Source organism: Polypterus senegalus, chromosome 7, assembly GCF_016835505.1.
Source record: "Polypterus senegalus isolate Bchr_013 chromosome 7, ASM1683550v1, whole genome shotgun sequence".
NCBI classification, from domain to species: Eukaryota; Metazoa; Chordata; class Cladistia; order Polypteriformes; family Polypteridae; genus Polypterus; species Polypterus senegalus.
In genome coordinates this window covers 166,928,806-166,942,859 of record NC_053160.1, presented here as the reverse complement: position 1 = coordinate 166,942,859, position 14,054 = coordinate 166,928,806, and the positions used below count along the sequence as shown (strand labels likewise).

General features: G+C 33.6%; 1 protein-coding gene across 7 annotated transcripts in view; it reads left to right on the top strand.

Annotated features, from left to right (window-relative positions):
* The window catches only part of LOC120532980 (probable E3 ubiquitin-protein ligase HERC1), a 188,217-nt gene that overhangs the window by 81,277 nt on the left and 92,886 nt on the right, over positions 1 to 14,054 (top strand). For all 7 annotated transcript variants that reach the window (XM_039759544.1, XM_039759542.1, XM_039759540.1 and 4 more), the window contains 8 exons: positions 1,354 to 1,586; positions 3,022 to 3,219; positions 5,311 to 5,431; positions 5,559 to 5,799; positions 9,389 to 9,546; positions 9,970 to 10,128; positions 10,921 to 11,018; positions 11,786 to 11,884. In XM_039759544.1, the coding sequence (XP_039615478.1) occupies positions 1,354 to 1,586; positions 3,022 to 3,219; positions 5,311 to 5,431; positions 5,559 to 5,799; positions 9,389 to 9,546; positions 9,970 to 10,128; positions 10,921 to 11,018; positions 11,786 to 11,884 (1,307 nt within the window). The remainder of the gene's footprint in view (positions 1 to 1,353; positions 1,587 to 3,021; positions 3,220 to 5,310; positions 5,432 to 5,558; positions 5,800 to 9,388; positions 9,547 to 9,969; positions 10,129 to 10,920; positions 11,019 to 11,785; positions 11,885 to 14,054) is intronic.

Here is a 14,054-nt window from a genome sequence, read left to right as displayed (position 1 = left end):
TAGCCACATTAGACTACAAAGGAATCAGTTTTATTGGAATGTTGCTATGAATTCCCTTATGAGCATTACAGGTTTAGAATTGATTAAGTTGAGTATTTTTGTATGTTAAGATGAAACTTTTGTGCAAAAAAGGACAGCTTTTAGCGTGCTAGTTTCTACAAAGCATTTACTGTATTTATGTATTTGATTTTAGCTTTCTAACTTTTTATTTGTCTAAGGCAATTAAAGGAATGGTTTAACCAAAAATGTTACATTACCACATGTGCTTTATAGTGATGACTAAGTAAAATGTTTGATGACATATTTTCCTAGAGAACAGAGATAAAAAAAATATTATTAAATAGGCTTCTATGGTGAAAGAACTGTATAAGGGCAACTGATATCAAAAATGTCCATGGGACATTTGTAATGTTACTCCTGTACAATCATCCTTATGTCACTTGTCCAATCGTATATTCACAACATGCAAAATACAGACATTTTCTGCTATTAAGTAAATACTCCTGGAAAAAAAAAAAGGCAAAAGGAAGCACATTCACATGAAACTGAGGTTTTGAACTGAGGATCTGCCTCCTCCCCATACATTGGTCAAGAATCCATTCTTGCATGCTGGATAACTGACATGTGCATTATGAAACATGAGTAACTTGTTTTTTTTGTTGTTTTTTTTTTTTTGTTCCATGAGAATTTTTGATGTTGTTAGCCATTGTACAGCATTAGTCACCATAGACAACCTCATCAACATTTTTATCTCCATTCTCCATGAAAACATTAGATTAATAATTTTTATTGGCCATCTCAGCAAAACACATGGGGTAACTCATTAAAAAATATATCATTCTTGGTGGAGTACCCCTTTATGTAAAGTCAGTGTGAAACTGCATACAACGTGAGTACTTTGGTTGTGCCGCTGTCTGAACATAAAGCTATAATGTAATTTAAATGCCTGTAACAATTCAACGAAAAGTGAAAAATGTTGCAGAACCATTACTGAAATTATATATTTAACTGGATATCAGTTTTCATGGAATTAATTGCAAAATGTGTTAAATATAGTGTGGGAAACGGTTATGGATTTTCATTCATTATATAAATTTGTTGCAGCAGTGGTGGTAGAAAATTTTGTAGAGGTTGCCTGCTGTTATATTTTCTATTTGTGGGAAACACTGAAAGATTTATATTACTTGTTATTCTCAAAAGTACTTTTAAGTAGGGCCTAATGTACAATTCATGTTTTTGCCATTATAATTGAATCACTTTACCCGTCTTGTTACTTTTATTGTGAAACAATTTTCATTGCATTTCAAAAACAGCACACCTGTTAGTCATTTTAAAACTATCTCCCTGTTCCAGGTTTACCTTTATGTTCACTGGGAATTATGAAGGATGCTTGGGAAAGACTTCGACAGTGTATTCATCCTTCACCAAAACTCAGTGCAGAGTCTAGTTCTTCTGTACTTAGTCATATTTTCCAGTTCCTATGTGGAAGTATACTGAAAACATCAAATCCAGGCTTACTAGAGAAAGACCAAATTGATCCTAAAGCAATCATCTCTGCTATGATGCAGCAGCAACAGCGAGCTGAGGTACACATCTGTTTTATTTGTTTATGGGCCATACTTCTAGAATATGTTTCAGAATAAATATAATTGGAATTGGGCTTTATATTCTGTTGTAAAATGTATAGAAATAGAAGAGGACTTAAACTGGACGTTTTCCTTTTGTGAACATAAAAAGATCTGATATGATAAGCTGCTTTATTTCACACTGCAAATAATTTATAAGTTAATACAAAATGGAACTGTTGTTTATTGAAAAGTTTGAACTTGAAGTTATCAAAAAAAAAAGCCTTTTCCTATTAAAATTAGTCAAGATGCTGTAATAATTAAGCTGCATTTTCTATTTGAAATTCATTTTAACCAAAGTCCAAAGACTTTGTAGATACTAAGTTGGCCCTAGTGTGTGCGTGTGTGTGTGTGTGTGTGTGCATGCCTAATTGGATGGGCTCCAGCTTCCCCACAACCTTGCTCAGTATAAGTACGTTTGGAAATGGATGGGTGGATGGATGTTTCTGGAGTAAGTTTTAAACATTCAAAGTTGCAACAATGCTGTTAACTCATAAAAAGTGATCATTCATTTTTTTACATACAAAGCTATTTGTTATTAAAGATGACCCCTAGAACTTGTTTTCAGCATTTTTGGGAACATGGATGTGTGTGTTTTTTTTTTGTATGTGTGTGTTGTTTTGTATGTAAAATGTTTTTTTACTAAATGGACCGATTCTTAGAAGGTTTTGCGCACGACTTGCACTCGTTAGTCTTAAGAGACAGTTAGGTTTTGAGCAAATTCCTACTATTCCAGCTTTAAGCTTTTGAATTTCAAAATGTTTAAACCCAATACCAACAACAACCAAATCACTGCTCAGAAGTTCACAAGATTTCTCATGCTTATTTAGGACTTTGAAAGAAAGACGTTTGTGAATTTTGAGCTCAATCTAAAGCTTCAGCTTTGAAGTTAAAGTTCAAAATTTCCAAATGTGGCAATCACAATAAAAAAAATGTGCCTGAAGGAAAAATGTTTGAGTTGGGCGGTGCTGTCATCAAGACAGTCCCAGCTGAAGTTGAAAGGTATAGGTTTCTACTCCTTCACCTCCAATTTTAACATCTTAAAGAAAAGTATCAGTAACTGAATTAATACAAAAATCACAGGTGAATAGATTAATTAAGGAATTGTTCAAATATAGACTTAAAAAACATAACTCCAAAAATTTATGATATGATCTGTTGTGGCGACCCCTAACAGAAGCAACCAAAACGAATAAGTAACATAAAAATAATTTTAACTTTTTTAAAAGAATTGCCATTAAATTGGACTAAACTATCAAAAATATACTTAAATTGTATTGCATCCTGTCTATATTTTTGGCAGATTTACACTATGGACAGTACTCTTTCTAAATGTGGAGAAAGTCGTGTGCTGGCCATATAATAAAATTTTTTTTTTTTTTTTTGCATTTTACAGTTCCGTTTAGAAGCACTCTGTCAAATCTCATCCTTCCTGTCAGAGGTGGAATACAAGACCTGCAACTCCCATGCACCTCCGAGGTTTCCAGGACTCCTGCTGACTGCTCAACTTCAGTTTCTTTCTGGATGTTTTGGATTAGGAATTCCATTAACAGCTACCATGACTGGCAAGGAACAAAAAATGAAGCACTACACCGTGAGGCTAACATCTTAGTAATCATCAATTTTTATTTAGGCATTCTGTATATCTCATCCAAAGTGGTTATAAAGTATGGTATAGAGACAGCAAAGACATTAATTATTTATGTAACTGAACCATTATTTTAAATGATAAATACCGCTGAGTGTCATCAACATATGAATTAAAGTTAATTGTCTGTTTCTGAACTGCTCCTCCTAATGGCAACATATGCAGTGGAAATAAAATTATGCATACAGTAATCCCTCGCTACTTCGCGGTTCACTTTTCGCAGATTCACGACCTCGCGGGTTTTTAAATATAGTAGTAGTATTTCCTAGTCTAAAAACAACAAAACAAGTTCGGTGACTAAGTGCGTTGTAACACGGGCTGTGATTGGTACATGGGAGGGAGACGACAAATCACAGCTTCCCGCTTTCGAACCGGGCCCGTGATTGGTGCTTTGACTGATGCCCAGATCCCACAGACTGGCTAAAGATCTGCAAGAGCGGTCACAGGAATGGGACGACTATATGGTTCGATCGGTCCAATTTTGCAACAAGGTTGACGACGTCATGACCGCCTACAAGCTGCTCTTTGACCGGAAAAAGAAGCAGCGGCAGCAACTGCCAATCACAATGTTTTTGCAGCCTCGCAAAAAAGAGCCAGTTCCTACTACTACTACTACTACTATGGATACACCTTTGGAAACCGTGGAAGAGGTGCCCCAGGAAATGGCACCGCCGTCTGAAGAGACGTAAAATACAGTCATCGGCTGCGCAGTAAAAGTCATCATCACCTTCATCGTCATCATTTTTACTGCACAGCATATTCATCACCATCATCACGTCATATATAGCTACGTGTACTTCGCTATACAGTAACTGTAAACTTATCTACCGATTTCATATTGTTTAACAGTTGTCCCTGTTATTAATAGAGTAAAGGGTGGGTTGTAAACAGTACAGGGAGGGTTTAAAAACGTCCAAATACACGTTAAATAATTAAATAAATATGGTGTCCCTACTTTGCGGAAATTCAGTTATTGCGGCCAGCCTTGGAACCTATCTCCCGCAATAAACGAGGGATTACTGTATATCAAAATGATCTGATAAAAATAATTTTAACCAACTAAGAACAGAGACTAATTGATCAGCTAGAATTTCAAAAACTGTGTAGAAGAAGGCTGTGATCAACTGCATCAATAGCTGTGCATAAGTGTAAAATAATAATAATGGTGACATTCCTGGCACAAAAGATATTTTATTTTAGAATACTACTATATTTACACCACTTATTGAAGGCTGTTTCTGTGTTGTATCATGAATGATGGCCATACTGATATTTCTCAAATACTTTGTTTTTTAAGATAACATTTGAGTAATAAGATTAAAAATATATCTAGAAAGATGGTCTATAATTTAGTTAATGTTTGGATCTGAATTTGAGTGTGTTCAGACCAAAGTGTACATGTTTATTTATTCATATATTTATTAGTTTGTTTTTTTATTCACTTATCTACTTATTTATGTGTTTATTTATTTATTTAAAGATCTTCTGTAAAAAGGCAAATTTTCCCCTAGGGAAAAATATGATCTATCTATCTATCTATCTATCTATCTATCTATCTATCTATCTATCTATCTATCTATCTATCTATCTATCTATCTATCTATCTATCTATCTGTCAATGAGTAAATTAATGTTTTCTTAATTATGTCTCATGTCTCTGCAAGTGAAGTTTTCATCAAACAAGTTTGAATAGGGTCAGGACAGGTAGTAGTTGTCAGTTTGTTAATCAAATGCCCTGTTTATATAGGTGGTAAGTGGAAAGGCTGATATTTTGAGATATAGTATTATAGTATATCTAGAGGCTGAGAGCTTAGTCTGTTATTTTAGGTTACCTAATTATCAAAGCGTATTATGTCAAAACATTTTTTTACAAAGTAATATATATGACAAGTTACCAGATTGTTTATACATTTTATTAGTTATTTTACATTTTTCTTTATTATTCTTAAAAAAAGTTGTGGTAATATTGTACATGCAGATGACAGAAAATGTTGTTCTTGTCTATATATTCTTACATCTTTTTAATTCTTTCTGCAGTGTGGCACAGGCTCTGCCCAAGTAGAAATAAAAAATGAACTACAAGCTGCAGCACACACACTTTATCAACAATTGGTTGATGCTCTTGACAGGCGAATTCTGGCTGAGAGAGAGCTTTCAGGTTTGCTTACACTAAAGATGTGTGTTTTGTTCACTAGTCTGCAGTTATAAATAAATGTAAAGTTTTTAGTATTTTCTCTTATTTAGCTTTTTAAAATTTTTTGTGGTGTGTCTTTTTTGTTCCACAGGATGTTCTCAGCTTCTACTGCTTGCCATACTATTTGCTTTGAATTTTCAATATCAGGCTTTGGACTTAATTGTTGTTATCAAGAGTGGCCTCTTGGAAATATTGTCCAAACTCACTGACAACTCCTGGGTCTCATTGCACTATTACTGGTTTCCTGCTACAGCTTCTGGTCCAGTGCAGCTTGATGCAGCTGTCAAAGTTGCTGCAGCAAGGTCACTTCAGATACTTGCCATTACATCTGGGTAAGTCACCTTAGTGGTGTGGTGGTTATCTTTTTGCCCTTCTGTCTTTTGTTCGTATTGCATGATGACAATGTAATTAGAATACTGTTATACTGTAACTGTTAAGCAATTAAAATATTTTTAATGATTCCACGCCCACTTCTGGACTGACTGTTTATTAAATTGTTAAATTGTAAATGTGAAATGCCAAACTAAAAATTTTGTAAAATCATGAAAGTCCAGATATATTCTAAACAAGCAAAAATAACAGCCTTACCTGCCCTTTATGTGAATATTCATAGTTGTATCATTATTGTTTTTTATAATAAATGATTTTACTGTATTTCTTGAAATGATTGTGCTTCAGTTGCCTTGATGTAAGTCTAACGAACTTAAGCCCCACATTCAGAAAGAGGTAAAGAAAATAAAGTGGGAGCCTTAGCAAACTGCCTGACATAGAAGCCTTAGCAAACTGTCAAAATAATTATTGGCATCACAAACATCAAAACTGATCATTCATTGATTAAAATTCTGCTTTTCTATAAAACTCTCTATCTTCAGTGCACTAATACTGTTGCTTATGTAATTTGAGTAGCTTGGAGGGTCACCTCTTACTTGGTTAAGTTGTCATTTGTGCAAGCAGCATTTGGTGAATGATTTGGGTGTTTGCATTGTAATGTTTTTGTGGAAACTGCAATTAGTAACGTGTTCAGGATTTCCACTATAAATATGGCGACATGCAGCATGCTTAATATCCCTTAATGAATATACAGTATTTTGCAACATTCTTTCTTAGTAGTAGTTATCTTTAAGTCAAGTTAGGCCTAGTATAAGGATTCTATTGTTGTTTTGACTCTGGCTTTCGTTTTTCCTCTTGTCTTTGTGGTTTTGTTGCTTCAATCCATTCTTTTCGGGATTTGACCTCAGTCTGTCCCTAACTGCAATTTCAACGTTTTGTTTCATATCCTGGGTACAATTTTCTCAAAATGATTGCAGGTCCCTTTATAGCACCTTTAAACAGTTACCATGAATGATCTATCCCATGAATTATCTATCTGAGTTTCATCATACTAAAATAATGTGATATAGTAAGCACCACTCCTTGGAAAAAACAGTAGATCTTACAGTCACTAAAATGCAACCATGTGGGATACTCTAATGTGTCAAGACACAAGAGAGATCAAGGATCAGTGCAAATAAGTGCAGCATGAAGGATATACTGTACAGGTAGGGAATTGCACATAGATGACCATGTAGCTATTATATATTGTAAGGACCCTTCCACTTTATCAGCAAGAAAATGATTGCTATGTATATTTTGGGGTGCTTTTATAGGACTATAATTAATGACTGAAGCAGTTTTGGTCAAATTTTACGGGATCATAACAATTGAAAGCATATATTTTAAATTAGCAGAAATTGAAAACAGATGATGGCTCACTTTTATTAGTTGCACTTATGTCTTAAGCAAAATAAGGAAAATTTTAAAGGTTGGCAATTTTGTTCAGCAAACCAAAAAATTGCTTGGACATAATTATTGGCATTCAAGAGCTAATATTTTGTTGTATGGCCTTTAAAAAGAATCACCCCCTCATGTTGTTCCCTGATAACTAGAAAGTGTTAGAAACTACTGCCAACTATCCAAGTCTTCTTTCTCATTTTTGCCAAAGGGCCAGGAATCCCACTCAGTTATTGAATCATTTGCCCTCTAGCATCCTGGTGCACTATTGCCTAGTAGTTTCAGTGGTTTGCTAGAATCGTCCTTGTCTCATGACGCTCATTTCTTTGAAGCAGATGTTTGTACTGAGCAAGTGTTTGCTTAGTGAATATACATACAATACACATACTTTCCAAAATATTGACATCTCTACACCTCTCCTAGAGGGGATAACAGAACTGAGCTTTATCCTCTAAAGTGTGACACCTTTAGGGGGATCTGTCGTGAGCACATCAACACAAGATATCTAAAGGTGTGTAGGCCTCAAAAACTACCACAAGAGCCAAAACAGGACCTTCATTGGTCTGTCTCAATAATAGGCCAATCAGCCACACCCTAAACTCAAGAGGCAAGATTTGTAGGCACAAAATGTGGCACTGGCTTTTAAATGTTCAAAAATACTTTTAAATGTCCCAAAAGAACAAAAGTGCCCTTTAGAGGAATGAAAAACTGAAACATACTTGCTTGTAGAACACAAAAAATACTATGTTCTTTAAATTCAAGAATCTATTAAATAACCAAAAGAACAAAATATTGGGGAACAAGGCAAAAATAAGGCAAAAAAGGTTTACCTAAGAAGGCAACACAAGGCTGTCAATTGCAATCCATAACTGAATAATTAGAAATCAAATACAAAGAAAAAGTACACAATAAACAAGTACTTTACTTACACAAGAAGTACACTTCATAACAGTCTATGAACTTATGCTGGAACCATTTCCTCAACCTCTATAAAGGCTGAGGATGATCTCACAGAGTGATGTAATAGTGGCTTTGCTTCTTGGGGTTCCACCCGCTAAACACAAGGCATAGTGCCCTGAAGCACATATACACAATACATAACATTTAAACAATATTTACATAAACAATATTAGCAAAATTTACAATAAAACAAAAACACATGAAACATAATAATTAAAATAATTAACAAATAATAACAAAAAAGAACCATACTGTTAGAAGGGAAACAAACATAAGCTAGGGAACAGTTCCTGGAAGTAACAAAATAAGATCTTGAACCATTTCCTCATGCATACAATTTCAAGATCCTTGATAATTTAAGGTTTGTAACCTTGTGGCTGTGGACTGTGCCATCCAATTCAGACCAAAGGTTTCCAATAGGGTTCACAACCAGGGACTAATAAGGCCAATGGAAAACACTCATTTTGTGTTCCACAACCTTTTTTTTATTTTGTCTTTGATTTAGCTATCAGTTAAACAAAGGAGTTTATCTAGTGGGGCTTCAACCTAATTTCTTGGATTTTTTTCAGTAGATCTAGTTGGGTTTTTTAATTAATTTTTTTAACTCAAAGATGCTTCTTTTTGTTAATCAATTAATTGATTTGTTATTTTTCAATCATGTAATTACGGGACTTAATATTGTACTCCCCACTCTTTCAACTCTCTCCTTCTTTCTGTCATTACAAATATTGCATTCACACAAATAGTTCATGGTGAACACACAATGGTACAAATGTGACCAATTTACCTGCCTACTTGTTAACTACCTTGTTTTAGACTAAGAGCTGACTGAAATAGTAATGTTTTTTGGAGACTTTTGCAAACAGAGTTTGTGACAGGCCGTATCATTTAATTAAATATTTGTTTTTTAATTATTAGGTGATAATAAAATTTTTAAATATTAAAAAAAATATTTAAAATTTTTGTAAATGAAAAATTGTTAAACTTAATTTGGAAATAAAAAACTTTATAAAAGTGATTAACTGCAATTAAACACAGCAAAACTATGTGGTCCATTTTTAAAATTTAGACTTGCATTAATGAAGTGTTACTCAGTATAATTGTTAATAAATTTGTAAACTGAAAAGGTTGTAAAATTGTTTTCATACATATGTTGTACTTATTTATGTAATATTTTCTGATTTGTAACAGCTCATGTGCAGATATTCTTCCAGTGGAAATTGTTCAAGCATTGATGGATGTGATGTGTTTACAGCTACAGAGCCTACTGCAGTTGCTTTACGAGAACAAAATCAATGAAACGGAAAAAGGCCTAGAGCATAGAATATTTGAAGACAAGGAGCAAGAAAGTGAGAAACTGATTAAACTATTTTTATTATTCCTTTATTTTGAGAAAATTCTTCATCAAATTATTAATTTTTTTACCAACCTTTAAAAGCGTTTGTCCCAACAAGAATTAGCCCTGAATGAGACACCAGCAGAGTCACACACAAGCAGAAAAATCCACACTATCACATTAGGGAGAGTTTTGAGTTACCAGTAAACTGTACTGTGTCTTTGACCTAAGTAATAATGCCTGTCTCACTGTGATGAAACACACACAAATTATAGAATATCCTGATTGCACAAGTAAGTTAACTAAGCCTAGAATACAGCTGGAGAACTCTATGGAGTGACAGTGCTGTCTGTAGTGCCATTTTGCAATCCAGGAATTATTTTTTATCTTCTTATCTAATTATGTAAATTGTGTCTGCTGTTTTTTGCCTTTTTAGAAAAATGTGTCAAGAGCAGACATATTGTTGAATCACAGCTTGCTGACTTTTTAGTATTCCTTCGTCGTATTATCTCAGCAAATAGCAGCAAAAGAAGCTCTGCGTTTATCAGATGGGTAGATCCTCTTACAACAATCATTTTCCAGAAAACTGCATCAGGTAAAAGTAATGTTTATAAATACATTTTATTGCATGAACCATACCTAATTTATATGGTTACATAATATATATGTAGCCTCAATAAAATGTTTATTTCTTCTTGGTGACAAATAAAGTATTATCTATCTATCTATCTATCTATCTACAGTATGCGTTTGTATATACAGTAAAATATCTATTTATTCGTGTGTGTATATATTTAACTTTATAAATCCTTGCATGAAAGAAATATACTGAATTGCATTGGAAATGTTGTATTAAAAATAAAGACTGCTAAATTGTAAGTCAAAATGAGTTTGGACTTTACTGAGCTTACCATCTCCATTTTAATAATAATTTATAGATTAATTGGTGCAAAAAATATTGAATGTGTTTATATTATGGTTTAATTACTTTATATGTGTGAAATACGCCATATACATAATTGGTGTTTCCATTAGTAATATATTTAGTAAAAAATACATTGACCTTGTCATTTTACTGCATTAAAGTTACTTCAGTAGCCTTATGCTATTGACTTTAACACATCCATCAGTTATTATTGTCATTACCTATGTACTATTTGATCTGTAAGGTCAAAATAAACACGATGGCTGTATATTCTTGTTTAATGTACTACTACACATATGGTATGATTCTTTCACAGGTTACTATGGGGAATGGCATGTGGCAGTGATTGTGTCTTGTTCAGCTACTGATTTTTGTTTTTAAATTGATAACAGATATTGTATAATTAAATGTCTGTAACTCCGTAAAAAGTTTTTTGATTTTTTATTTATTCGAATCCTTTAGGTGTTCCACTAGTTAAAAATCTGAGAGCCAGATTATTGACCTTTCATATTTTTGAGGCTTTGCTTCCAGTTTGTTCAGATCCGTCACAGATTAAGCAGGTAAAATATTAGACTTTTAAGGAAATATTGTTAAAATGACATTTAACACTATTCCACTAGCTTAAAATGCAAATCTGTAGAATATGGGAAGAAAACAATTGCAGACTTGAGGAGACCATGCAAACTCCATACAGATAGTGATTCAGAATCAGTGAATTTGTGAGGCAATGGTGCCTACTATACTAGCATGCCATTAAAATAAATAATACATTGAACTGAATATTTTTTATCAAATCATTATATGACTGTGTGTTAATATCTGCTAAAAGTGTTTACTCTCATCTTATGTATGACTAAAACCAAAATAAAATTATTATTATTATTATTGCTGCCATTTACAAAAGCTCTGATCACATGCACATGTTTTTAACTCATTAAGATGAAGGTAAATTTCTGTCATTTTGACAAAGTGATTTCATAAACTTCAAAAGAGTGAAATATATTAAAATATTCTTAAAAACAGTCATTTATCATTTGAGCTAAAGATATTATCCTTTCATATAGTATATAGCTTGAATGTAAAGCTAAAAAATGTATCACTTTAACCCTGAATTGCTATAAATTGCTATTTATGTACAAAATATTTCTTCTACTGCTGTCTTTTCATGAATAAGGCTTTGCTCAGTGATTTCATGTCTACAGTAGAGGATTTATGTACATTTGTTCTGGTTTCCATGTATATACCTATCGGTATGTGACATTATCTCCTTATAGCTGTTTTACCCTTATAGTAGATGTTTGTAAAGCTTTTTTTTTAATAATTTTAGCTTGTAGATAAGCTGTTTGGGCTGCTGTCTGCATGCATGTGGGAAGAGCCCTTTGCCATCAACAAAGAACTGGAAAATTCATTGAAAAATTCTCAGCAGGCAAGTCTATTTTTCTTCTTTATTTATTTTAAAAAAGATTAATACAAGAAATGAGAATTCAGTTAAATGGTCATTATCCAGGCATACCCATTTTAGCTAGTTTTTGCCAAAACTCTCAACTTTTTCTGCCCTTGAGAATCTTTAGGAACAAGACTTTTCCATCAGTTTCTTCTTTACTACCTACCCCTTGGTCTCATCCCCAACACATTCATCACAATACTCTTGTACTTTCCTTCCTCTCTTTAAATTTCTAAAAATTAATTTAATCATTCACAACTCTACTATTTATAACTTTCCCTCCTCTTCTATAAGAATTAAGCACAACTCATTCACACTTACCATTTAGTTTCTCACATGGCTTAGATAAGCTTGATGTTAGAATGCAGACATCACTCAGGATTTGGTTTGTGCACAACTTAAACATGATGCCACTGCCAAGTCTACATTTCTGCTAAACTGCACAACTTCGTAATTTTTTTCCAAGACAACTCCATTATTTTAATTAGGACCCTTTTCTAATAATTGTGTTGCCAAAACCAGGGTATGCAGTGTTGCCAAACCATTAACACTAGAATTACCAGAGCCAACGAAAAAACTCCCTTCGTACCTCTCCGTCAGCGTAATTGTCTTCTAAATGTGTGGACAAGCAGCAAGCAGCTGCCTCAGAACAGACAAGAAGTTCTCCCAGTTCCTGCCTTGAATGATTATCAGCCAAAATTGTAAGGGGGAATCATTTGATGTGTGTTTTGTGTCTACAACAATCTATGTAAACACATTGTTAAAACAGAAAGTTTTTCATGTTTTAGTAATAAATAACAAAATGTAGACATAAACTGTATAATGTGTGAAGGCTGATGGCCAAATATCAAATAAACACTTTCACAGAAGGTGCAAGTACAATACAACAGCTTCCGTGATGCTGTGCTTAGAACTGCCGACTTATAATCCGGAGGTCGTGAGTTCAAAACCAGCTCCCTGGAAAATGTACTATTTAGAGTAGTGAGCTGCTCTTATTGTCAATATTATACAATAAAAACATACATTTGATTTGTGTCTGTAACAGCCAATGTAAATTTATAGTACTTGTAGAAATTTACATTTTTTTTTTCACTTTTACTCTCTCCGTCACGATCACAATACAACACCCACCCCAGATCTGACGCAGTTACCTTTTATCTGAAACTGGGAATAACTGTAGATGTGTGTGGTGTTTTGAGACAATGGAACTGGAAATTCTCTGATCTGGAGGGATAAAAGCTGACACACAAACGTTGGTGAATCTGCCTACTTCATATCTCATCGTCTCTTGATTTTTTTTTTTTTTTATTCAGTTTTATTGAGTGTTCCTGCTCATGCTGAATAAGTATGCACCTTATGGTCCATGATTTCAAAGCCTCACTGACAAAAAAACAGAGACATAGGTAAATATGATATTTGGAATAACTCATTTTATGACCTGTATAGTACTAGCTTTATTCATATTAGGGAGAGTGTGAACGTGACTGAGAGAATTTAACTGAAAAAAAGCTAACTTTTACAAATACCATATATTTCCACCAATCACTTTGAATTTGGAACCAATGTGGGACACTCTTCAAGATAGAGAAGCTTTTATCTGTTGCTCCACTACACGATAATAACCTTTTCAACCTTTTCAAATTTACTCAGCATTTCATTCTTGAAAAACACTCTGGATTCAGACTCTAAGATAACTGTATATACAATAGATAACTGATTTGCATCTTGTAAACAATTACTCTTCAGATTTAATTCACCAGCCATACAATTTTTCACTATTTTCAAATTAGAAATTTTGTTAAAAAAATCAACACAATTTCCAGACCTCCCTCCCATTTCTACTCCAGAGGCAATCCTGATCAGTCTTGAACACTCAGACAGCATTTCAACAGTATATTAAAACATCTCAAAGAGTGTTCCTTTCAGTGGTCCTAAGGTACAGTGGGTGAAGGACCTTTCAATTAACATCTCAGAAAACGAGTTGAAGTCTTCCATACATTGAATTCACTCTAGCTCAGTGTGCACCAATTACTCAATAATTCAACTTAAAATATTTAATTGACTACACTTATCTCTTTTAAAATTTTACCCAGCTTTATTCCTAACCCAGTAACAGCCATAATTGGTGTCCTCCCACATAGGCTTAAAGAGG